Genomic DNA, 26,838 nt, shown 5'->3' on the forward strand with positions numbered 1-26,838 from the left:
TTTGCTTGGCAAATGTTTGAAGTCTAAAACTGTTAGTTTACGACGCTTTCTCAGATAAAAGTGAAGTGAACTCACCGACCATTGGTTGACAGGGACTATAACAAAACACAGCAATCATTGCGATAAAAAAAACTCGCAATTTAAATTCTTCTGGAAATGTGTTTGGCTCTCTTCCAGCGGTCTTCTATCTCAGAAATTATGATGAGGATGGGATAAAAATAGAACCAAAATACTTTTCATCAAAATGAAGCCAATGAAAGCTTCATTCGGCTCTTTCTGGCGACCGAAGACGACACGAGAACCAGAAAGAGGGACATAAAGTCATTTTTCTTTGATAGCACCGACGACTGGTGACAGGGCCCTCAGGAGATTTGGATAAAAAAAGAACAGATTCAGTCTATAAGCCAATTTTGAAGCATTTCTTAAAAATACAGAGTTCTTCAATTAATTTCATTCTACCGTAGACGAACGACCTTGAAATTCCCCTTCTTTCTGAGTTACTTAATTCAATTGACTAACTTCCGACAGAACGTAATCAAAAAAAGAAAGTTATGTTTGCTTGGAGGCAATCCCTTTTGTAATCATTTGGTGCACTTAAAAGACAGTGCCAACACCTTTGAGGCATTGGAACACTATCATGCAGGGATTAGATGAGAGTAGTTTGGGAAGTCAGCACATTTTTAACGAAAACAAAGATTTATGCTTTACCATTCGGTTCCAAGCCACAAACCGCCCTCGTCCACCAATGGAAGACATTGAAATTTATTACATTTCGAAGTGCATGCATTTTATAGCACTTAATGGAAGTAATTATGTTATTGCATCAGCAAATCTACGAAACAGGAGAAAATATAACTCTTCATTGTCTTGAACGCGACATAAATACATGGGCGTGAAACCAACGTGACTTGGCTCTTTTATTTTCTCCTGAAAAGGTAAGCTGTTTGCACTAACCAAATGAACAAAAACACAGCTGCAAAATGCTCTGCAATAGTGATTCATATCTCTCGACCGTGTCCTTGACTTTGAGAATTCCTCTTCGAATAAAACGGAAAAAAGTTGTCGAGATTTAAAGGTTCCAAAAACCTCAATGTAGATAACAAGTCCTGTTTTCTTCCCTTAACCAGCTGCAGATAACATTATTCTTAAATCTTTTGAGCAACGCGATTTACATATTCAATTTTTTTAAACAAATTTAGAAATTCCATTTGCTTCTTTGGGACAATCAAAATCTTATATTAGAAAAAAAGAATAAACGAGGCAACTGTTAACTCTAACTTTCCATCACAGTAAATCCTGCCTAAAGCCCGTGCATATATTTCCAAGAAAAATCGTGTTTCATTGGTTACTGTAAGGCTTACGTGCGCAGCGCGCTAAGAGAAACTTATCTACAATATTGGATAATGCTCTTTCAAAATAACTCCGTTTTTGCCGCTGGTGGTAGGGAAAAGATGAAAACTTAATACAACTCTGCCGGTGAGTCTGGCCGGTGAGCCGGTTGAATACTATTTCCTCGCCTTCCTTGTTCGCGACGGTTTTTTGCTTTCATTTGCGGAGCCCAGCTGATGTAAATTTTATATCCTTTTCAGGTGATAAATCTTTGCATGAAACAAGTTGTTGATTAACGTGTTAGAAGTAATCAAGACTTGAGTTTGAGAAGGTCTTCGTGGGTAGCATATGAAAATGGTCTCTGCAGAGGTAAAGATACCTTTAAGCATTTTGGCAGTCCTTGTTATGTTCACTAATGGCGTAGTTTGCTTTCTGGTGTGTATCAACAAAAATTTAAGGACATACACCAATGGATTTATCGTTTCATTGGCGGTGTCTGATATCTTGGTAGGGGTCACACTATTTCTTCAGTACGCCCTATCAGTAAAAGAAGCAGTGACCCTAAATATCTTGTACACCACAGCTTTGGTTGGAAGTGTGGCAAATTTGAGCGCTGTAACTTTCGACCGATACGTCGCTTGTATGAGGCCCTTCAATTACGCGAACACTATCGTCAAGTCTTTTTTCCCAATCGTGGCATTTTGTTGGATCATGGCTGTAGTCTGCGCAGTTCTTCCACTCTCTTGGACTGACAGCGATGTAGCAGGCTTGGCTCTGAGAATTTATCAGATTTGTATTCTCCTTCTGGGTATTGCGATACCTTATGTCTGCATCTTTATCAGCTACGTGCGAATTTCCCGCCAAGTTCGTAAAATTGTAACGAGAGAGAGAAAACTGGTCAATTCCGTAAAGGCATGTCCCAGAGCAGATTTAAGAGCAAGGAGGGTGTCCTCGGAGGCAAAGGTTACTAAAGTGTTCGTTGTAATAGCCGTAATGTTTGTTTTGAGCTGGTTGCCAATTATATGGACTACTTTGGTCTACGCACTCGGGAAGCCGCAGCTATTGCCCAAGCACGTTGCCCTACTCTCGCCATTCACGCTAGCCTTTGGCTCTATTGTAAATCCTTTACTGTATTCATTCATGAAGCCAGACTTTAAGTCTGTATTTAGGAAACTTTTTCATTTGAACAAAGTGCCGCAGCGGTCGCGGAGGGAACAGCATCTTTCACGGAATAACACGAGTGAATTTCCTGCCCCAAGCGCTGTAACAACTCCTTCCACATTAAACTTGCAGTCAGTGGCGCTAATAAATATTTCACAGATCTCTAGTTAATGCATGGGAAAAGCCTCACAAGATCTCAACAAAATAAAAGATAATGCAAGGGTGTCTCGTTTATTGACCGAATTTTAAAACAAAGAACAGCTGGTAAGGTTAATAGGACGAAGTCTCGAATTTTGAATTAGCACTGAAAAACTAATTTAAAAAAAAAGAAAAAAAGAAAAAAAAAAGAAATTCAGTTCCTCTTACACTAATATCAAAACGAATAAAGATTAAGTTTTACTTAATAGAATTTACTGACCTTTATCTCAAATATAGAAAGGCAGATGCCTGGTTGATGTATTTAATTATCAGCGAGATATTAAAATACAGCTTAAGTGCGCTTTTAAAGTAAGGTTTTGAAATGTGGTGGGTGTTTTATCAAGGTAGCTGTCTTTCACCATAATGAATGTACACTCAACGAGATCTGCATAAAAACGAGAATGTAATTTTTCGATGAACGGGTCAATACCTGTCTTTCAAACTATCCTTTTCAGTTGCTACTGTATGCACAAGATAGAAAGCTTATCACGTAATTCAGATTTTAATTATGCTGACCGTATAAACAAGAGGAAATAAAATCTTATATTGTTAAAAATGCGTCAAAATTCGAATCATTGCTTAGAAATGACAAATGCCAACATGACGAAGTAGAATCTGTTTAGAAAGTGCAGCTGTATACATTTGGATTGCACCGAAAAAGCAAACACAACATTGTCAAAAGCTGTCAAGAACTTTACGATCCTGAAATAAAAAAATCAATTACTTGAATTGAAAAATATGACAATCTTGAAACCTACGCACGGTGGAAAAGACGTTGTGAATTGTGTTACGACACGTTACATGAGGCAAACACGAAAAGTGATAAAGATGTTCAAACAAAACGATTAAAAATAGAAAAATCAATAAAGAGATATTTACATCGATCTACGTCCAAATTTAACATGACTTATGTCGCTTAAGGCGTTTTCTTTAGGTAAACAGAAATAAAATTGTATTTCGTCTTGGCGAGGGAGAAAGCTTTAAATTATAAAGCCTGTAATGGCCTTAAATTCATTAAGTAAGATGATTTATTATCTATGAGTTGCCCTCAAAAGCAATTCCTTCTCATATCTATAACACTTGATAACGAATAAGGCGCGATCGTCTTCCGCTCTGTCCCAGATCGCTTTCAATTTTGTGGCGTTTAAAAACTTGTCGTCAAATCGGTGTAGAAAAAACTGCAATAGAGTTCGCCTTTCCACATCGTACAAGTTTCCTGCCATGGCGTATGTCTTGAAGGCTTGAATATCTTCTGCGCGGGTTCAGTTCATCCACGTTCGGTATAGAATTTGAAACATCAGTGGAATCGATATTTCCGTACCGGTTTGATGTTCACATATGTCTTCTTCATTTCCTCAGACTCCTCTTGCTTCACCAAAGAAAATCGTTCACCCTTTGTGCTAACGACTTGATTGTCTCGATATCGAACCAGTTTCTTTTCATCCTGTCACAATACCGACAAAAAAAAGGCTGAAAAAGCTATCGATGTGATTCAATGGCCCTTTGTTACTTAGACACGTCAACATCGCTACAAAAAATGAAAGGTTGTCCGTTTAATCTTCCCAGAGATATCAGATTTTCTAACTCATTGACGACTAGTCTACACTAATGCCCCCATGTCCTGGCTCGCTAACGAGGTTTCTGTGAATCGTAGATTACTATTTTTATTTGTCTTAACCTCGTGACGGAAGTTTAAACCTTTCTTTAATCGAAAATCGAGGTTTTCATTAACCTAAACGCTTTCTTTTGGACAGAAAAAAACATAATAAGTGTATATTCACTCACTCAAGAGTCCCGTTTTGTTTTCACCCGTCGAAATTCGTTGAATTTAAAAAACAAAAGCGATTGATTAGTTTTGACCTGTAATTAAGACAGACTGAAACTAGAGAGAAAAAAAGGGCACCATTCTTCTCACCCGTTTGCACGAAATATTAATTTTACCCCTAATGACGTGTACATGTCTGTCTTAATTATTATATACATCTGGCTCTGAATCTATCTGAGTACCTTAGATGTGTTTTCATTTCGTGATTGATCTTTTATCTAGACACGGTTTTTCTTGGTTATTTATAAGACACAAATGAAGCTTAACAGGCTTGGCGATAGGAAAGTCTACTGGGTGAACCTTTCACTCGAAATGTCATTTTTTATTTTCATTTTCATTTCTTCCAAATGCGATTTATGCACTACCATATCAAGGAGAATACTGACGTATGATTGGATAATTTGGTTTTATCAATTGTAATGATAATGTAAAGCTGGCTTTAGTCATTCGTCATTCGCTCTCAGCACCACAATTTCTCGTGAAACTCAGAGACCGCTCATTCATTATGAACAGGGGGAAAGGAAAAGAAGGGGGGAGGGGTCAAGGCTTTTTCAGATTGGCTAAAAGGGGGGGGGGGCTAAACTTTTTATAAAGAAGATTAGGGAGGGTCAGCAGTTTGAGGTACATTTTAAGAGTGGTCCATTGCCCAAGCTGAAGGTGGGTTTCATGCAAAGTAACCATCTGATGGTTGTATGTGACATGAATTTTAATTAAACTAGGTATATAAGAGGAGATGTGAGGTGAGGAAGGGGAGGGGCGGGGGTCATCATAATTTTGAATAAAGAAGGGGGTAATTTGCTACTTACATGGCCAAGAGGGAGGGGGGACTTATGAAAATTTTGATCTGTCCAACAGATTTTTCCCTCCCTCCCTTCCTCCTTCTACATAAATAATGACCAGTCCCTTACTCCGTTTACCCTTGTGATTGGTTGGTTTAGAGGGCTGTGATTGATGCACAACTTCGATGTCAGTGGACTTCAGGCTCCTAATTATTACATCAAATAATGTTGTCTGGGTTTCAAAGAGTCTTGTTGTACCTGTTTGTGAAGTATAGGTTGATATGTTTTCTCATCTTGGCTAACTTCAACATACCCATATCTGCATAAAAACAAAGAAAAGCTCTAAACTAGTTGAAACTAAAAGTTTTAATTACAACAGTAGTGAATAATCCAGATTTTCTAAATTGAATCATTAAAAATAATGCACTTATATGGTGCATCTTGGGGAGGGTTCAATGATCAGAGAATGGTATTAGCCTCATGAAGTTTTAAAACAGCTCTCAATCCTTGTCATCCCCACATGAGCCTTGCCTTATCCAAAAAGGAAACATAAATGCAAAAGCAACACTCCACTTACAAGTAAATTCTAACAAGAATTGAACAGAGGGGAGTGGGGGGGGGGAGGGGAGGGGGTGGTGGGGAAGCCATCTGAAAAAATTTGAACATACTTTTCCATAATTTGTTCCTTAAGACCCTGCTGTTCATCCTGATGTAGTTGTTCCTTCTTTGCAGTTGGAAGATGTGTCTACAAAAGGTAAACTGCATCAAATTTTTCATCTGTTCATGGTATATTCATTTGGTTCTTTTGCGTAAGGAAGACTATGGTTCATCACACCACAAGAGTATGTTGCATGTGAACCTTATTTATAAATGACTGGACACTTTAACAGTTAGTCAAATCCATAGCCACATGAGTTTTACATGTTTATGATATATACTGTATGTGTATGTGGAATGTTTTCAACATTCTTGTATTTGTAAAAGTACAACGCTAGGCAACACAGTAGTTTACTAGTTTGGTATTTTAAAAAGTGACATTCACTTTTAATCAAAAGAGTGAGGAGCATTGTGTGACATCCTTGAGCAAAAAAAGAAATGTTACTCAGCAGTAATGACAAGCTATTAGGCCGTCCCAGCAAAATGCTGTTAGGAGATCTTGGATGGACTAGCATTTCATAGATGGGGTAGCAGTACCCCTGTTTACTGTGCACCAGCTGGAATGAGGTTTGACATGTAGGGTTTTCTATCGTACAGAGCTTACATTTACTAGTTACATGTATCTCAGCAAAAAGAAGAGATATTCTTTGCTACTCTAGTAAAGCAAAATTGGTTTGTCAGATTTCATCGCAGTACATTTACAAGTATGTTGCACAGTCACCTAACGATGAAATTCTCATAAAGATCAAGATTGAATCTATCTACCTGTAACTGATAAATTTGCTGAACCACTGGAGTAAGAAGTAACAAACTAGAGAGAATCAAAACTATAAACTACTTTCTTTGGCAGCCATTTTCATTACAATGTATATAAAATATTCATATTCTGTATTGAGTGCTGACTCATTTGTGACCTGTAAAATCAAATTAGGGAAACCAACAAACAAAAAGGTCACCTTTGGAGAAACATGGTCTACAGTTTGATGAACATTCTCCTTCCATTCTTCATCAATGTTTTCTTTCTTTACTAGCATCAGTTGGACAGCAGACTCAACATCACCATTTGCCACCATCAGACAGTTTTGTATTTCTAAAGAGCACGCCTCTGGAAAAACCTCTGTTAGCATCAAAATTTCTTCCCTGAAGCTGTTAATCAGAGTAAGATTTACCTTTGTGATAAAGGCTGATTATATACCCTGAAAGCTTACCCTCATCTAGAACTTAAGTACAGAAATATGAAAATGACTGTTATTTTAAATCCAATTTTGCAACAGTATGAGTCCTGCAAGTCTCTGAGTTCTGAATTTTTTTAGCAACCATTAAGCAACAAAGAATATAACCAGGACTCCTTTTAAATTTTAATCCAGTTCTGCCTTTTGTGTGGTAACATCTCAGATGCATTCCCCTTTGGGTTTTTCAAATAAGATGAAATTAAGTGAGTTACTTGACTGTATCAAGTTATTTTCTACATGAAAACAACTAGAAAGCATTGTATGTAAAATTTCATCAGGAGAATTTAACCTGTGTCATAGTAATTAGGTCACAATACATGTATTTGCTACATGGTGTAAAATTACAGGAATCTAATAAAACAATTTTATCAGAAAATTTTATTTACCTTGCATTGTCTACACTTTCTTTGAGTTTGATATAGTGCTCAGCTTTGGTGTCCTGATTGCAATTACTCTTTGACAAGGGTGAGAGCTTGCCTGTCTCAAGTGCAAAACTGTTTGTACCCTGTTCACAGGAACTAAACTGTCTAAGTGAAGTTATTATTTGATGATCTTTAGCAATATCACCACTTTGAACACTCTTTGGCTCTAAACTGGCCACTGATCTGCTGCATTTGTCTTCTCTCATCACAGTGTAAGCATCTTAAAGAAGGTTGAAAAGAGTTTGTCACACAACAACCAAAGCTGTGCTTAGTTGATCTTCAGGGACTAACCTTTTTTGTATAAATTCACTCTTACCATGTTCAAACATTAGCAAGGCACAGTGTGGGTTTCAACTCAGCCTTTGCAATCACACATAAATATCAACAAAAGCAGTTGCCTTCAGCAAAATTAATCCATGTATTACCCATGCCCTAACCCGTATCACCAAAAGTTGAATGCTAAGGATTTAGTGGTCAGAGGCCTTGACTCAAAACACAGGTACACAGTCAATCAAGTATTAGAAGACCTTGATTTACCTGAGAAACTACATGTATTCCTTGCAGTTCTACTCTTGACTAGCTTGTCTGCTAAGTCAAGCATCCAACTTTGAACAGCATCCCTACATGCATAGGATTAAAAGCTTATCAATAAATCATCTACCAGCATGTTTTCTGTTTTCAATTTGCTGACAACCGACAGAAAGTTAAAGTCCATTGTCTTAGAGAATCCTACACTTAATTTCCTATCAGTTGTCATCCTAATTCTCAATAAAACCTTTTTTAGGTTAAATGGATATATTTGACAAAAGGATGTCTCAAGTCATAATGAAATGAACATGTATCCAGTCACAACCACCATAAAGGTCTGCTGATCCTGTATCTAGCACTGAATTTAATCTGAGAGATAACCGACCTAACAAACTGCTAGATGAGCAAGGTTATTTCATCTGTTACTGAGATTTGTAACTAATTCAAAGAGTAACATTTAAAATTAACCAGAAAAAATTGGTCAATCAGGTTCTAATTTCAGTACTTGTGAGTCAAGATAACAACTAGGCACCTATTGACTTCATCAAACTCTGGGATATAAGCAGTCATTATTTCAGAGAAGTCATCCACATCAAACTCATCATCTTCACCAAGTTGTTCCAAGACATTAACAATATAACCAAGAACAATGTCATCTACAGAACTAGTAAAAACAAAAAGAAAATTTAGAAAAGACAACAAACGAGAGGCATACTGAGAGAGAGAAAATCACACATGCATACATAAACAAATTCAATTCCCCAAGCATACTTCATATTCCCATTGTGCATTTTTATAACATGTACATATAAATTTACTGGGCCTGTAGAGCAAATTTTTGGATGGGGAAGGGGAGGGCTGGAGACCAATATCTTAGCTTCAACCAACAAGGGGAGGGGGCATACTTAGCAGAGCAAAACAGTGGGAAGGGAGGATAAAGCTGTCCCCCACCTCTCCCTTTGCATGGTCTCTAGAGGGAATTTTGCTTTGCATGTCATTTAAAATACTGTGATAACAATGTTCTTAAGCAGTTGGTTCATGCGTCAGCTCTGCATTGATTAAGATGTGAGGCACTTGGAAAGTTTTTGAAGCACTCATGAAGGTAAAATTATTGCACTTGCTTGGGTCTAAAATTTTCCAGAATGCTTCATATCTTGATCAGCAAAAATAGTTGCACGAACCAATTCATAATATTGACAGAATTCAGAATAAAGATAGATAGGCGAGGAAACTGAAACTTTTGAAGCTTATACATATCTGCACCACAACTTCAAGTCTGCCTTAAGATTTGGGATTCAGGTCATGTCAAACGGTGAAGAGTTCATTTACTTAAGACTTATCTGGCATAAATATTAAATCGTATGTATAACACAACTCACTGTATTATACCTTAAGGTTTCAGCTGGCACTTTCTGCTTTAAAAACTGAATCAGTTCTTCTCTGATAGTTTCCTCCATGATTCTTTAGATAAAAGTGCGGCGTAATATTGAAGAGAATAAAATTATTATATTCATTAGACTGAAGACAAAAACACAAAAACAACTATCACAAAAGTGCAAATGATCTGCAAAATTTGATAAAAATAAACTTACTGTATGTTGTTTGTTTTTGTGTTCAGTTACACTAATGGGCCACTAGGTGAGAAATGTATCGCACCCAAAATTTGGCAAGAATATTGCTGATTTACAGGGAGATTTCTGTGTCACAGCACCAAGAAACGACGTTGACGGTTCAAAACAACAGATCCCGCCAAGGCAAACTTGTTTGTATTATGTTGTATATGCCACATGTAGTGTCCTATCGTATCACAACAGGTAGTAATGGGACTCGGTCTGTTCTTTAGACAGAAAAAGTATGCATACATGACATATTCTTTGGGAATTGAATCCGCTGACTAGAAAATTCACGCACTATTGTGCACGTAAACCTTCCTCCAAGTCTTTTTGGGAGGCGACGAGCCGAGAAAGGAAAATAGTCCGAAATGTGAGTGATCAGCGGTGAAACAACTATAATGGTTCAAATAAAGATAGATCATTTGTAGTTGCAAATCATTTTGTAACGCCGAAGTGTTGCCAAGTTATACTTCGCTGATTAAAAAGTTAAGACATTTTCCAAAAGTTTTGACTGTAACAATTTTTTTACTGTTATATTAACCAACGGAGGCATCGGGAAAGGCATCGGTGACACCGGGAAAAGCATCAAGAAGAACGTTATTTACGTTTTGTAACTTTTTGTGTGACGGAAATGAAGTACCTTGACTTCCAGTTGTTCAAGGCGTTAATCACAATTGGTTCCCTATTCTCTGGAATTTTGCAATTTCGACAGTTTTTTGCTGGAAAAATGAAAAGCTAAGCAACTCTATCGAACTCTACAAAAATGCAATTCTCGACACGGTCGGGACATGAACCTTCTGCTTTCGGACTCAAGTGGGACAAGTAGGAACGTTGCTAGGTACGCAAGGCGTACAAAGTGAAAGAGTTTTGAGTAAATGTACATTTATGACAATGTAAGCATATATCTATTCTGTTCAATTTCCTGCCCCGTCTCCACCCCGCCAATTGACCATTGTGCAATCTCTGCTCTAACCAAGTCCTCCTTTTGTCACAATTTTGGCATCGAACATCGACAAGAGCTTTTCACTAACCCTCTGCATTTTACACCTTATTGCTTTTCACTGCAATACTCTTTACAACAGTAGGCACATGCAGTCACAAACTGCCTTTTACAGCCACAAAACATCATTCTCCGTCACTAAACCTCATTAACCATGCTGAACTGACACATCTTTAATCGTTACCAGACAACGCTCACTGTCATTGCACATCAGTAAGCGACTTTATACTCCACTCATCGTCGCCTGGAATAAGATTTACATCATTCTCCGTCACGACAGATCATTCATTGCCCTTGGACGTCTTCTCAGTCTTTCACGGTCCTTAACGTGCGGATCACAAACAGCTCCGCACTGCTTATATCTTTTGAATAAAGAATGCCTTTTTGTAGCTCTTAGTTACTTAAACATATTGATAAGAATTTAAGAGGAGATGGACTGTTACTTCCCGAGTAAGCTGCCAGACTTCAAACCAAGATTCCTAAAGACATCTTCCCCACCCAAACTAGGATTGGGCACTCCTTGGAGTCTTCAAATATGGTAATGGAACATAGATTCCTCAATTTTCTAATAGAGAAGAAACAAATCTATCGTTTCTGAAGCGCATTTCTTCATTTGCAGTTCAGAATTGCTGAGGCGTGGACCACTGGTTATGGCGAGTTACTGTCGTCGACGAAAGTTGGGACTTGATACATGATAGTGAGTGATAAATCAGTCTTTGCTTGCTTTGTCAGAATATTCATGTCTTAGTACATATAAGTATGTGGCTCAAACAACTGACGTAACAAGCAGATGTCACTCGGGTTAGATTCTATATAGGATTAACTGAGGAATACAAATATTCTTCATTATGATCCATTATGTCCACTACAATGAATCTTCGTTTCAAATTTAATTCAAGATGAAAGAGGGGTTAGTGGTTGTTACAGAAGAAAGTATTTCTTTTTTCGTTCATTAAGTCGTATCAGGGAACACCCCAAAGAAAACATTCCACGCTGCATACAGTTAGCTATTGGTTAAAAATTTTTCACGCGCATTGCAAAATTTTTGAGATATTTTTTTAAAGTTATGCTTGCAACGTTCATTTTTATTTTGTCCGTGCCCCCAGCCCAGCTTTGGTAACTTATCAATGTCGTCAATGTCAAAGATGTTTCACAGAGCATAAAATCTCTTTATCTCTGACGAAGAGAGAGGCCACCGTATGCTGATCACACTCCCGTTCCTCACAAGTAATATAGAATAAAAAAGGCATTCTGGATGTTCTTTGATAGTGCAAGCTTTGAATCAAAGAATTGATTTTAAATATGATCTGTCCAAATTTCCCAAAGTACATCGCGCCAATATTATGGAGGTGGTGTTTATCCAAGGTCACGCAATATGGCTCATTGCGAATTCAACGTCGTCAAATAAGTAATCGCGGATGAAGCCAACGCCACGTTTTTTTAGGGCAAATAACAATTTCTTTTTTGAGCTACAAAAAAGCATGGTCGACGAATCACACAACAGAATCTATCAGCCTCAAATCGGAAGTCTACTGCAAAATCTGTCTCGCTTTCAATAGAAGTTTGTTTGTTTATCCAGGCGTTTAGGCGCGGTTGTGAGGGCTATTGAGTAGTTGAGGTCATATTACCACTACTTTCGCTTTCCAAGAACTCAGCGCATCTCGAGGAAGTTTGCGAACAGTGAGACTTCACCGAAAGGTTGGTTTCGTGAATTCCCTTTTTTCAATAGGCTCTAATAGGCTAATTTTTTGTCAGTTGTTGCTGTGAGGGGATTTTCATTCCTCATTTAAGTTGAGCATTGGTGTAATTTTAAAATGGCTAGTTAGCCAACTCTTGTGTTCCTTAGAGTTGGAACTTCAATCGGCAATGTTAAGCGGTTAGGGTATGTTTACATGTGTGTATAGTCTGAGGCTCTAAATCAGCCACGACACGCCTGTATATGGTAGGAGTCTTTTAAAACTCAGATTATCTTCAGTTTGCAATCACGTTTTCTATCACGATCGGCTCTTTTAATTATTCATAACTGTTCTTCTCGAAGCTTTAAAATTCACAGCGCTGAAAATAATTCTGTTTCTCTTAGATTAGGGTGCTGCATCTTTATGTTTATCACAGTGTCGCTACGCGGTTACCGGTAGCAAATTATCACCTTTGGAGGTTTTCATCATAAAAATGCTGAATTTTTTCAGGCCTTACTATCACTACTGCTCAAGTAGTGTTCATTACTGCGAAGATCGTTTTCATTTTCAAATAATAACAGTGTTGCATGAACCGATGAAAGTAGAGTTATTACCTAGGTTTGTTATGCTTTTCATCCACATATACAGGCACAGTTGTACCTCGAGATGTAACGTAACCCTACCCTTTCCCCTGTCACAGCCAGCATGCTCTTAATTTCATTTATTCTCTTCATAGAATTTTCTCCATTAGACCAGGTAGCCATGGCAGAAAACACGGTTTCCATGATTGTGCTTGTTTTCGTGGTCAGTTGTTCCGTGTGTTTGCTGAATGGTAAGAACCTTGTATTTATGATCATCTTGTCTTGTAGTGACATTCTAGCTGCTGAGCGGGAAATTCCTGATCTGCTTGTATGTAATTCTAAGGGATTTATAGTCATTTACTTCTCACTATTCCAGGAGAAGGAATACGCCACGAGGATGCAGTACCTATCAACAGGTTTGTCGTGTGTATTTTAACATCTTAAAAATGCTTGCGGTGTACGTTTTAGAATGCTAAGATGTTTTACACACAACTGTATGCGATCACAGTGATCACTAAGGGTCTTGTGACTTTCGGTCATGCTAAATTGCAGGCTGCAGAGCGTGCAGACCGCGCTTTGTTCGCTGGAGAATTTGGACTGCTACAGCTCGCGAGACACCGACAAACTGATTTCGATAGGTATCCAATTTCACTAGTATTATGCGGTTTTTTTCAGCCTGAGGAAAAAAAAATGTTTTCTCGCTTATGAAATTTTATTTTACACCTAGGCGGACGTTAAATGAAAGTTAAAAAACTTTTCTGGGAACTGGTTTTTAACCGAATGATAATTGGTAATACACAATAAACGAGCGTCATTTGGAATGCCGCTTGCGTGCCTTGTTTCATGCGTTTCTTCTGACCTGTAATTCAACTAGTACAGCTCAATTCTGGGCCAGATTAAAGCACTTCTACTGTGTAAAGCAAACCTAAACGCTTCTATTGCAGCTCGAAAGAGAAGAAAAAACCTTCGATCACTTTCTGGAGAAACATTCAGCAGGTGTGGGAGAGCCACTGATGTGTGTCAAATGCAAACTTCAAATACTGTAGACAACTTTAATCTGAGAAAGGCGTTTTGCTTTGTTTCTTGATTAAATAATACACTTACGAACTAAAGAAAAGCTAAAGAGGAGTGAAATTAGAATTTTTTGTATATTTTCCATCTGATGGGAAGTTATCGCAGCCGACGTCGACCTTTCAACCGTACCAAATTACTCCGTCTGACGCCAAGCTCTAGACAGCGATAAATGCAAACCAACAGTGACACATTTCGTTCTATGTTTTCGATTTTTGGTAAAATGAAAAACATACCGATGAAACCCCAGTGCCGTCTGCCGGGTACCTGCGTATCACAAGTAATTAGTAGGACAGTGTGCAAGTGAGGCCAAATCTAGGTTTCGATTTTCTGTTTATGTTTATAACGACACTGTCGAAAGTATAGGCCTGCGCTGCATGACCCCCTGCAGTATTTCTCTACAAACATGAAAGCGAGGCAACCGAGAAAACAAACCGACTAATTGGTTTGCTCTTCGAAGGTCTCTGCTTTCTTCTTCTCGTGGTGCAAAGTTTGGTTGAAAATAGTGTAGAATTGCTTTCCTGCTGGAACGCTCAAAGTACTTACGAACACACACGCTATTCGTGGTAGGCCCACACTAAAAGATGTCGAGCGTTAGTTTCCAAACGGGTTGTTCTGCGAACCAAAAAAATGCCATAACACTACCAAAATTACTTTAAACAATGCTAAACAAACTTAAAGCAATGCCAAAGACAATGTCAAAAACAACGCCAAAGATACTCAAATGAACTCAAAACTACTCGAGCACGCTCGAACAAAGGAACAAATACCGACTGTTTTATGAGAAGGGACTTCACTGAGGATTACTCTGAGGAGACATTGAACGCGTTAGCAGAATTAAGACGCCTTGGACTTATATCAGTGACAGTAAGGATTAGTTTCTTATTGTATGGTTATTTGCCAATTTTGGTATATATCGTAAAGACCTGTGTATAAACACCACCTTTTAGCTTAAGTTTTGGGCCTAAAATTGTGGGTGCAGCTTGTACATGAGACCATTGCTTTCACAGGGAGTAAACTGGCTTGTCTAGACTTCTCTTGTTAACCCTTTAACTCCCATGTGTGACCAAGACAGAATTTCTCCTTACAATATCATTACAATATCAACCAGATAAGTGATGAGAATAAAGAAAAATATCAATTTGGGGATAATTAGTTGATCCAATACTAAATTCTCTGAATTAACATCATACGAATTGTATGATTGATAGTAAGGAGGATTACAAATATGATCTGGGAGTCAAAGGGTTAAATGACTGCATGGTTACCATGCAAATGTTTTGCATTGTTCTCCTGCACTTTATTTTTGTTCAAATTCCATCGTTTTCATTTGAGCTGTGAGCTTTAACAATGAAGACAACTGTTGTAAGTCAAAGGGAAGCTTTTAAAAGGTATTTCCAGAGTTGATTAACTTCTTAATGTCTCTTCAAATACAAAACATTAGATTTTGTCAAGTTTATTGTGAATGTCTGCGAACAAACAAACCAACTTTTTTTACGAGAGTGCCTTTTTGGTGTCTTCTATTTTTTTTCCAAAATCATGCTTGAAAGTTGGAGGGGTAGCTTATACACAAGTTTTTACAGCAGTTTTGCAGATAGATAATATGTTTCAAACTTTCCATTTCTATCTGATAACAAAGGCCACATTTGCATCCTGCAAGCTTGATTTCTGGGAAATATGCTAATGCACACTGCTCAAAGCTCTTGCCAAATGGAGTCTCTTGGACTTCTTTATTGTTGTTTAAGTAATTGTTTGCATTTCAAAGGTCCTTATGCAAAGTTACTCTTTCTGTGTCACACATAAGTATCCTGAGCAAATGCTTGTAGGCATCTAGTTTTCATTTCACACACACTGTGCATGCATTGAGATTAGGTTACTCAAAATAACAATAAAAAATTTTGTACTGTGTTGTCCAAAAATTGGAAACAGTTCTAATATTATCTAAAGAGTAATCATGTAAAATCACAGTTTTAAAAAAAGAAAAAAAAAACTGCACTGTCTGCATCATCTGCAGTCTACATTTTATCATGACCGTGTAACTTTCACCTTCTCCTCAAACTGTCACCCTGATGCAAAATTGAGTTAATGCTACTGTGTCCAGCTTTGTGATTTTGGAGTGGGAAACTTCAGAGAAACAAAGACATACTTTTCTTATTTGAATTGGATATTTGTGTGTTGTGTGTGTTTGACCATTAACTGAAGCATACTGCCAAGCCAGCTTGTACTTGCTTTTTCATCCTATTAGTCGTGTTACTATCTAAACTGAATTCACTTTGTTATGGTCATATTTGCTTCAGGGCTAGGCGTTCTGTTCCAATCAAGTATGACATCTACACTCTGGACTACTTTATCGAGCTTGTGGAGAAGATTGAAAGAAACACCATTACAAGTGGAGATTCTATAAACAAGGTTGTTAACTATGTTCGTCTCCTTGGTTACAACACTGATCTGTGGAACATAGTGTGTGGCAAAGCAGATCCACTACCAGACCCTATTTTGAACTCAGAAGAGAGACGTGTCCTGAAGAACATGGTTGTAAACAGTTACAGCGATCAATCCAGCAGGCAAGAGGGTGTGGTGTTAACATCAGACCGGGAAACCATTTCCATGGGTCGAGTCTTACTAGGCATTTGTGCAGGGCTGAATCGCGATAAAAGCCTCTCACTCAGAGCATGGACCTCAGGAGCTCCACTGCGTGTTGATAATTTGTTTACAGCAACAATTGCATACAGCCTTGGACGAAGTGCACTGTATAAAGCAAATGGTGACACTTCAGATTTGTTTGGTCCATCTGGATCATGGAGCCCAAAAACTGAATGCCCTGCTTCATACTCCTTAACTAACACAGCTTCTAAGGCTACTGATGCTGAATTACTGGGAGATGTTGATGGGTTCCTCCTAGGGCATGGAATCCCCCAATGGAAGAAGAAAGGTGTTAGGCTTGGTCAGTTGCTGAGAATGTACTATGGATCAGGTATCTGGAAATTAGAGTTAACAGTGCTAAGAGCAGAATGGGTATACATGCAAAATCTGCTTGCTGTTACTAGCTATTTGCTGCTGGCTGCAAAGAGAAATCATTTGAGAGAACTTATTTGATAGCTGAGTCCACTGATCCATATTCTGGTTCTTGTAAGTTTATAGATGGTATTGCTTCTGAATGGCAGAAAACTAGACTTAGTGCTCAACTGATGTTGAGTGTCCAGTTTTTTCCACTCCATGATACCCTCTGTTCTTATTATGTTTGTTTGATGACATATCTCCGGTTCCTTAGTGCTATAAAGCTTAGACAGAAAGATTCTTGTAGAGGAATGATGATTAAAAATTGGACAGGCAGACACATACAAATAATAGATAGCCAGACAAATTCACACTAGTAGTCCGAGGAAATCACACAGACTCAAAAATGTTTTGCAGAACTTATCTTCACACGATACAATTTTTATTGCATTATTTCTGTAGCGGCAAATTTGAGTTGCCAAGGCAAGAATGGGTACGGGAGTCTACAGACCTTACCCTTAATTATGTCCAGGAGTTAAACAATGAATCTGCCAGACTTGAGGCTTTGAACAGGAGTCACCATATGCTAATCTTACAGTCTTGTTAACTTGATACATTCTCTGCACATGGTGTACCAATTTGCAGTTATTGAATTCTTCCAATTAATTTCTTCTGAAAACAGGCATCCTTTATGATACTTCGTATGCAAGGTGCCGGAGAAACTCTAAATTTTCAAGTATTGTCAATAAAGATAATCTTCTGAGTGAGATAAACGGATTTGCCTCCGCCTACTATGACAGAAACTCAGCTCAGCTTACAAGGGTAAATCAAGGCAGAATCCTCTCTCTGTCCAAGGACATAAATGAAAAATTCTTCCCCCACCTGGGTGAGTATCTGTCTTTGTATTTGTTACCAGCTTCATTGGAAAAGACTACTTTTGTGTGATTTTTTTTTCCAATTTTTTATTTCTGATTGCTTTGGTAATTCTGCTCCCTAAAGAGTAACTACGTGTTTTTAGCTGTATTACAGGCCATACAGTGCTGAAAGTCAAAAAACAAAGAGGTTGCTAATAATGAATTTGTCTGCTCTGCAGGTAATATTGCAGGAAATTCCAAGTGCAGTATTGACAAAGACAGCGAAGGTCAGAACTTACAAGTTTGTTTATGAGTGTATTCTCATTGCTTTCGCATAAACTCGTATTACATGCGTCAACTCTTCTGTATTTTTTTACTTCCAGATTGTGAAATTCCAGCTAATGTTGTATTTGTCATGGACGAGTCAGGAAGTGTTGGTTTTGGCAACCATTTGAAGGAGAAGGAATTCATCGGGTTAGTGGTAATAATAACACCGCTTATGTAATGCTGCTTTACGGCGCTACTGCGGTATAACAACAAAGCAAAAAGAAACCTCCAAACTTTGTGCACGTGGATGGGTATATTAACATGAATCTTCTTTCTTGCTTGCTAAATGAAATGCATTCATGAATTTGGTAGATGTAGTGAGGCAAATTTGTTTGAGCATTCAATTATTTTTTTACGCCTTGTACGTCGTTTTCTCAGAGTAATACTCCAAGACCACTCCCACATGGTGTCACGAGTTGAATGCATATTGTCAGTAAAAGCAAAACAAGCGAATCGTTTTGTTTGTATTACCATTATTTAATCATCTAAGTGCTATCATTAGAATCATTATTATCATCACCTTCAACCTACAATCACTGTTAGTCATTTTCAGTTCACAATGATGATATTTTGAAATCTTTTTAAGTATCTACTGTGCTAAAATCTAAGACTGTTCGTCGGTATTAGGTAGATTTTAGCAATGGAAAGGAATTGAAAGGCGTGACTGGTATTGTGATTTTTGTGGAAAACTTTCGACTGTAGAAAGCTTATTATTTTTCAGAGAGATCATTAAAACATTTGACATTTCTCCACTTCAAACTCGCGTGGCTATTGTTGAGTATTCCAATACAGCCAGTGTAGCAGTAGCTTTAGACAACTATGGCTCCAAAACGCGACTGATGTGCGCAGTAGATGACATCTCGTATTCTGGTATGTTTTTCTTTGATTTTAAATCTAACTTCATTTGCATCAACATACATCACTTAAAATTCTCTTATGATACTTAACTTACAAAATATTATTTACCAAAAATTAATAAAACATGATGTGAAGTGAATTCTTGTAATTTCGTGGAAAAGGTTGTGGTTATTCATCGTGGTGAATAACAATAAAAAGCTAAGTTTTTCGTTTGTCTCACAATGTAGTCACGTGTGATCTACATCACACGTGACTACATCGTGAGACAAACGAAAAACTTAGCTTTTTATTGAATTCTTGTAATTTTGTTGATACATACAGTTTCACAAGGTCTTAGAGTTCCAAAAGGCTCGAGTTCTTGAAAACAGCTTCTTCACGGTTTAAATATTGTAGAGTGTCATAAAAAAAGTGTCATTTTGAATGAGTGTCAGTTGTGTCCCATCCTCCTAAGCCATTATAAATCTTAATTTGGGTTTATCAACTGATATTATCAGGTAAATCAGCCTTCGTAAAGAGTTTCTTAAGCTGACGTTTCGAACGTCAGCACTTCGTTATTTGCTGTGATTAAGGGCTAACGCTCGAAAAGTCAGCTTTAGAAACTTTTTACGGTGGCTGATTCACTTTATCAACTCAGTTTGTTGAACCAAATTATATTGTAATACCCCATACAGACGCAGCACCATAGAAAGAGGTTACCCAGCAACGCTACGTCTTCTTGACCCTTAATTTAGCTATATCTATGTGCCTGTAACTTACCAAAGAGTTGAGCAATCCCCAATAGCGAATTGTTCGGTTGCAATTAGCATATCAAGATTGTTCTTCACCCTTGAACATTTTTGTTTCCAACCAGACGAATTTTGATTTACACAAGTATAACGTTGTAGATTTTTCGGTCTGAATGGCTGCGAGCTTTAGGTAAATCAACTCCGTAGAATTTGAACTATGTTTCGGAGATCATGCACAAAGCATCTCGAAACTCCAATGAATCTATTACATAATGTGCTGACCATCTAAAGGGATTTTAAATTGCAAAAATAAAATTTCCTTGTTTTCAAAGCAATAGCTTATCACATCATTAAACCTGTTGATGGCATTATATTCTCTTGTCCATTCCACAGATTAAGTTTAAAACAAGCTAAATTTTACGAAGATCTAAGAGGGCTCTCAAATCAAAAACAAATTTTCTTCCGTAGGCGGCTCCACGCGGACTGCAATGGCTCTAGAGACTGTTCACTACAATGTGTTACGACCCGCTTTGGACAATCCAGTGAGCGACACAGAAACAGTACAGGTACGACCTCAGTACCTATCACGAATGGATTATTCAACATACAACTTTGCAGAGATCAAATAATCTATGAATGGTGGTGAAAGTGGGTGGGGGGGGGGGAGGAGGCATAGATAGGATTGAGGGGCCTATCATCAGTCATCATATATCAATCTATAAGCTAAGCCAACTTTTCTGTGTGACATAGATCGTCATTGTACTCACAGACGGCAGATCTGGCAATCGTTACGCCTTGGAGAACGCGGCGAAGGATTTGAAGAAAGACATAAAGGGTAATGTTCACTTATATTTAGCAAACAGATAAAACATTTTTGGCGCCCTTGAGAACCGAACGAAGTTTACTTATCATTTGATTTTATCAGTAATCTATGAGCAGAAGGACTTGTGCTGCTTAATAGGCAGACAGTTATGTTGAGGCCTAGGGGATATAACGCTTTGTTCAAGAATGCCAAGTGTTGCAACGAAAACGAGTAAAGATGCGCAAGAACAAAGTTTCTTCACTCCCAGGGACTGAAAATGGTCGCTGGCTGACTCTCTTATCGGCCAACAGAATTAACAACTCGCACTTCTAAAGCTAAGTGTGTATTGTAACATTGGGAAAGGTTGATCATTGACTAAGATTAAACAACTTCCTTCCGCCCAATTAATGATCATTGACTAAGATTAAACAACTTCCTTCCGCCCAATTAAATGGCATAGTTTTGTACACAAATTTTCTTGCATGGCTGTATGTAGAAATAAAGTTATACAAACTTCTTTGGTAAATCATAGGCTTCAGAAGTAGCCCATGCCTTGTCTGTGTATAGTAAATTTCGCTCTGAAACTTAAACATTTCAGACCTGACAATGATTTCTGTTGGGGTCGCAAATTACGATCTTTTCGAGCTACGTTTGATTGCCACTGACGAGAAGCACCATGTTTTCACTGCTGAAAACTTCGACAAACTTCCTGAGTTGGTCACGTCGCTGAGAACAAGGGCTTGTAATGGTGAGTTTCGAATACTGTGATTGACATGTAACTTTACCCTATAATACCCATACATTATCCACCTAACCGGTAACGAGAATTCTCAAACTTATTAGGTAGAGGTTGTTATCTTGTTCCAATACTAAATTCTCGTTACAGGGAAATGTGTAGCAGATAGAAGGGAGAATTAACAATCAGTTCATTGATGTTAAAGGGTTAACTTAACCCGTTGCCAGCTTCCTGATAATTTAATTTCGTAGAGTATGTAGCCTTAGAATTATGGATTTAACATGACATTTAATTAAAAAATAGTTTAGGCTTTTCCTTCTTGCAAGCAGGGAGTTTCTAATTTGACTTGTGTGAAGATATGCTGCCGAATCATCAGGCCTCAAATATATCTTTGACCCAAGCGTGAAGAAGAGTACTTGATAGTGCAATTGAAAATGTCCTTATATCATCCGCTATAGACTCCTCACAAAGTTGAAATTTGCTCTGTAAGCGTGAAGATCATATTCGGTAATTAATATTGACATGGTAACTCCTGAACGAGCAAAAGGAGCTTTTTCACGTTTACAAATCTTAAACATTTACTAAAGTAATTAAAAGGCTGATCATTTCCACTCCGAGTTGATTTTCTCTAACCCAACTAATCCTCCTTCATTTCTCCATTTTGGGATTTATGTCACATTTCTGTATCACTTAACCAATGTTCTGTGGTTTTCCGTCACACTGAGCAACTATCCTGTCCTGAATTGCTTTGTGGACATATCAATATCTTCTCTTTGCAGCACCTATTAACATGGGCTTGAACTTCACTGAGTCAAAAGACTCCACAGAAGTCGTAGCGTTCGTTTCTCCAAATAAGGCACGATTCTTTACTTTGCCTGCGGAGCTTTTTTTCCGGGGTCGAAGAAATTTTTATTGACGTAAGTATGTTTCTAGGTTTTTCGTTTTCTGACAATACGTCGCTGAGTCATAATAATCCATTTTTTTAAACCTGAGTTCTTACTACTAGAGGAGATGTCGAGCGTATGCATCGATCATTTCGAAGCACCAACTTCCCCCCTTCCCCTCTTCCCCGGGCAACTCTCCATGGATGTAAACTTTTGAAGATTAGTTCGTTCAATCCCACACCCCCTCCCCTGGGGCTAAACCTGTGTTCCAGTGCTCCACCTAAGTTATGGACTTGATCGTCAATTTTTTCGGAAAAGGCAAACTTAGTGACCGTGACATTATTTTAGAACTTTTGTTGTGAGCCATCTGCTCGCGAAAGTAAACTGTTTACCTGTAAACACCTCCATATTAAAAAATAAACCACTTGTATTCCGCTCGAAAGACTTGAAAGTTCCAATTCAAATCCCCCACCCCATCCCACCCCACCCCACCCCACCCAGGCAAGGTTCCGTACCGACACCAGGGCTCAGACGACAAAATCAAATGCCCGTGGGTTGCCCAGTGGGGAAATGTGGAACCTTTAAATTGATCGACACGTTACAAGACTTTGGTATTTGCTGCAGGTTGTACCACAGTATGGCACTGTGACTGTGTATGCATCAAGGATAACAGATACTCCGGGTCCAGACAATTACACTCTCAAAATTGGACCGGCAGGTAACCTTTTTAATCTCACATTACAGGGTGTGAAAGACGCCAATGCGACTAAATTTTTCACTTTGGCACACCAAATCCTGAAAATTAGTTGCCAAATTGGCTACTAGAATGTTTCATCATAACCTTACCAAGAGATAAAGTGAATTTAAAAGATTTGCAAAGATAAATCCGCGGCAAACTTCCTCGTTCAGTTTGTTTCCAAAACGAAGCATGTGCATCTCATTGATAACTAGACGCCATCATGAATTTAGGTGAGCTTGAACGTTGTATATCATCCATCCTAGTGTCCACTTTGTAGCACATTAAAGATCTTTACCCTAACTTAATTTTGGAGAGTCTATTTAGAACGCTGAGTACCGCTTTCATACATTTTTATCTTTGATTCTGAGTGCTTTTTCCAAAGAAATATCATTTTGGATCAATAATGAGCAAGCATGGAGACTTGAGTTGAATCTGATCTTCATGTTGATGACGCTCACTTCAAAATTTTTTCGCCACGAAACGCCTTTCTAGAAATAGTTTTGCATTTAGCTATGTTTTGCTTTTTTAAGGAGAAGGAGAAGAGATGCAGCTGCAGTTTACAAACCTTTGTGCCGGTAGGAACATTCACCGATCGGTTACTTGTAACTGTTAATGACGATCAAATTCATGATCTTTAACTTGGCCAGGAACCCTTTCAAATACAAAAATGTTACTTTAAGAAGCCAATTTACGTAGAGTACCGTTTATTATTCTAGAAACATGTCTGTCCCGATGACTTTGTTAAAACAAAACCTCCTGTTTTGCAGAGTGATAAACCAAGAAAATCTAATCAGCAAAACAACCGCCACTGCCCTCCAACCTTATACTTTTCTGAGCAAGCCACGGGCTTATGTGCTGAATTTCCGATGTGTTGGGGGAAACCAATACCTCCACTAATATGATCATTAACCGTGTACATGAACTTAAAGTTCATTTGCGTTTACCTCGAATTTCAGGTTACAATTCCTCTGAAACTTGTCCTCCAATCAACATCGGAATATACGGAGAATCGTCTTCACTTTCCTGCTCAGGTTTTCAAAATTTTCAAATGAGTTTTGCATTTGCTTAATCCGCAAGTTACAGCAAGGGCGTAACAAGGGAAGGAGGGTCTAGGGTTGCTCGTGACCCCACTTTGTAAACCTTTTTCGTCACATTGAGAAGAACTCAGCGTGGAGGTCGACAAGACAGCCTGTTGAGTACCCTCTGTTTGACATAGTGTAAGACCCCTCCCCAACCCTAACCCTAACACTCCCTTGAAAGATCCTGGCTACGCCCCTGTACAGTGGCATTCGTCGAGTAGTTAGCACTCTAAACCGAGGCAAGTGAGAAAAAATCCAGCGAGTAACAGGGTGGAGTGCTTGAACCGGAGTGGGGGGGGGGGGGGGGACAACCGGAGATGCCCCAGCCGCTGGGCTGCATTTTCTTCATACCAGAGACCAGGCTAGGTCGTTGGTCAAGACTTATTTGAATGGTTTCGCCCGGGAGAAATTGCAATTCCGCTAGTAGTTTTTTGTTCCAGATGCTAGAATAAGCCTCAACATCAATGGCACATTATTTTGACCGCCTAAACCTTTGAGTAGGACCTGTGTTGTTGCCTTTTTTGCGAGATAAATCGTCTCCTTTACATTTTTTACCTAGAGCGAGACTGCAATCTCCCAAATCAAATCAAATTCAAGATAAGAAGAGGTAAGTTCTTGTGTTTTTTTTTGGGGGGGGGAGGGGGGGAGGTACTGTTTTAGCCACCCAAGATTGTAAAATTCTGGGGAAATGTTGCAGCTCAAGTTGGTTCTCTAAATATCGTGAAACATGCCAACAAACATGCTTGAATAGGGCACAGAAATACCAGGGGGTCATAGCTACCCCTAATCCCTCAGCCCCCAATGTTGGAGTGTTCTATCCAGTAAATTCGGTGTGCATACAAGTCGACGGTTTTTTTTTTCTATTGAAAACTATCAAAGAAGTATGAAATACCCACAATTGTCCCTCTTGCAGTTATAAGAGCAAACTTTACCATTGCCATAAACTGTAATCTTAGGTCAGACAATGAATAATGAGTTTGCCATTTTCGTTTTTTTTTTGACAAGTAACGGAATTTTTTCTTTGTAACAGGAACAGCTAAAAAAAACAGAGGAGGCATCACGACTACAGACCTGTTTTTCCGTCATTTTCTTCTCACAGCTTCGATCTTGGTTTTGAATCTTTTGTAACTGATCGTTCGATCACGATTGCTGGCTAAAAAATCCTTCTCTCACAAGTGATATGATAAATCAATAGTTAGTAGGCTGGATAGTCTGAAAAAGCTTCAGGTCATCTTGGCTGGAGAGTACGTAGAATGGTGCTAAGATCTGCTATTCCTTGTCGAATGAAACACGTAGTTGTGAAACTTAGGCTACGTTTGACGAGCTTATTTCAACCCAATAGTTTAAGTAGTTTTTAACTTTTACACTTAGTTCACGCCCCTACTGGAAACCAGCATGTTTAAATAAAGTTGATCTTGATCACTTGATCCAATGTTTTTGTGTCTATTTTAGCATAGGTGTATGAACGGGGGGGGGGCTGGGGGGCTGCAGCCTCCCAAATTTTGGGCAGGGGGAGAAATTTGGGCTAAGTCAGTTTTTACGAAGTTTTCAATTTTTTTATTCTATTTTCTAATAAGCATTCATTGATTTCTACTCCATGGAATCAAACGAAGGAAAGGCACTGTATACACTGGTGAAGTTTGCTACCATTGAAATCACTTTTGACCACAAGAACAGGGTTGTTAAAGCATTCGATGGGGCAGCTGATTGAAACGTTGTACATAAGGACTCTCTTCAAGAGTGGAAGGGTGCTTTCTGCTCGGTATCTACGTCCACTGTCACGGACATGTGCTCAACTTTGCCCTATAGGATACTATGACACAGAATGAACCATGGAGTTATCTTTGTACTGTGTGTGTAGAAAGTAATCCTGAGCAGCACTGAGGACCGATTATTTACAGAAGATCTAACCCAAACCGTGGTTTAACACAAGTAGTGGGCCTTAAGTATTCTATATAAGAGGCCGGTTGCTTCAAATAATGTCCTTCCACTGCCATCTGATGGCCTTCTTAGGGCTACTTTTCTAAAAGCAACTTTTGCAAAAACTTACTTTTCCCAAACTGATCTCTCTTGCTGCCCAAAAAATTTAAGATGCCTAAAAATTTGATACGGCCGGAGCCCCCCCCGTCCAACTCATTGCCTATCCGAATGGGACCTCCAACATCAAGAAAAGCCTTTCAGAGCCAAAACACTGCCATTCACGACAACAATTTTGGGCATAGAAAAACCGATGAAAAAATATGAAAATTACCTCTTTTAATCTTCCTTTTCATTTCCAACGGGTCGTACTTCTTCCTCAAACACAAGACTTTGCAAGAATAGTACCATGCTGGCTTTAGAAAAATTGTTTGTGATTGTGACACACCCTCTTTTTGACGTGTGAAAGGCTGACCTCATCTCCGCTTTGCAAGACAAGGACTCGATGCGACAATCATATTGTGTTATGAAGCTGTGAGCTCATCGCCTCTGGAGGCTAAGGATAACCATGGGCATCAGCTGTAAAGTTTTGATATTACTCGAAAAAAAGATATTATTTGGTTAAAATAGTCTTCTAACTACTATACTTTCGAGTTATATTCTTACACTTTTGAAAACTAAAAGAGAGAGGCTGTAAATCGAGTACCGAAAGTTGGCTCGAAGTTAGGCGAAGAGATGCCAGATCTATTAGCAATAATAACATTAGGACCATCACCTTCTAGCAATCCTACCAATCTATACCCATAAGTTATGGAAGGTCTCTGAAGCCATAATCAATACTAAGATTT

At 38.5% G+C, this 26,838-nt stretch overlaps 2 protein-coding genes and 1 non-coding gene across 5 annotated transcripts; 2 read left to right on the forward strand and 1 right to left on the reverse strand.

Annotated features, from left to right (window-relative positions):
• The first annotated feature begins 1,677 nt into the window (after positions 1–1,677).
• LOC131768451 (neuropeptide FF receptor 2-like) lies at positions 1,678–2,730 on the forward strand. Its single transcript, XM_059084190.2, has one exon. The coding sequence runs from the start codon at positions 1,678–1,680 to the stop codon at positions 2,659–2,661; it is 984 nt and encodes a 327-aa protein (XP_058940173.2). The 3' UTR covers positions 2,662–2,730.
• On the reverse strand, positions 2,312–9,879 carry LOC131768442 (CUE domain-containing protein 2-A). 3 transcript variants are annotated; one of them, XR_010719087.1, is made up of 10 exons: positions 9,724–9,879; positions 9,521–9,592; positions 8,664–8,795; positions 8,141–8,223; positions 7,568–7,823; positions 6,906–7,095; positions 5,961–6,037; positions 5,551–5,611; positions 2,909–4,132; positions 2,312–2,631 (listed from the first exon to the last, which is right to left on the reverse strand). XR_010719087.1 is itself a non-coding variant. In XM_059084178.2 (9 exons), the coding sequence occupies exons 2-9, from the start codon at positions 9,586–9,588 to the stop codon at positions 3,986–3,988; spliced, it is 1,014 nt and encodes a 337-aa protein (XP_058940161.2). In that variant the 5' UTR covers positions 9,589–9,592; positions 9,724–9,879; the 3' UTR covers positions 2,836–3,985. The 3 variants fall into 3 exon arrangements, 2 of the variants coding, with proteins under 2 accessions (XP_058940162.2, XP_058940161.2); XM_059084178.2 differs by lacking the exon at positions 2,312–2,631 and having other exon boundaries at positions 2,836–4,132; XM_059084179.2 differs by lacking the exons at positions 2,312–2,631; positions 9,521–9,592; positions 9,724–9,879 and having other exon boundaries at positions 2,834–4,132; positions 8,672–8,717.
• Positions 9,880–11,298: 1,419 nt separating this feature from the next.
• Positions 11,299–25,500, forward strand: LOC131768417 (uncharacterized). Its single transcript, XR_010717857.1, has 18 exons — positions 11,299–11,441; positions 12,324–12,442; positions 13,157–13,252; positions 13,378–13,417; positions 16,370–17,046; positions 17,752–17,955; positions 18,163–18,210; positions 18,307–18,397; positions 18,972–19,120; positions 20,302–20,399; positions 20,584–20,668; positions 21,234–21,383; positions 22,151–22,288; positions 22,880–22,973; positions 23,525–23,569; positions 23,951–24,025; positions 24,633–24,680; positions 25,104–25,500. It is a non-coding gene; the product is annotated as an uncharacterized protein (transcript).
• Positions 25,501–26,838: the final 1,338 nt, after the last annotated feature.

Source organism: Pocillopora verrucosa, chromosome 1 (assembly GCF_036669915.1).
Source record: "Pocillopora verrucosa isolate sample1 chromosome 1, ASM3666991v2, whole genome shotgun sequence".
Classification (NCBI taxonomy): Eukaryota; Metazoa; Cnidaria; class Anthozoa; order Scleractinia; family Pocilloporidae; genus Pocillopora; species Pocillopora verrucosa.

Coding starts and splice junctions, on each gene's coding strand:
- LOC131768451 (XM_059084190.2), top strand. CDS start 1,678: ATGAAAATGGTCTCTGCAGAGGTAAAGATACCTTTAAGCATTTTGGCA.
- LOC131768442 (XM_059084178.2), bottom strand. CDS start 9,588: ATGGAGGAAACTATCAGAGAAGAACTGATTCAGTTTTTAAAGCAGAAA. Junction 8,224..8,663: donor GAGTTTGATGAAGTCAATAG/GTGCCTAGTTGT, acceptor CTATGCATGTAG/GGATGCTGTTCAAAGTTGGA. Junction 7,096..7,567: donor GAAAGTGTAGACAATGCAAG/GTAAATAAAATT, acceptor TCTGATTAACAG/CTTCAGGGAAGAAATTTTGA.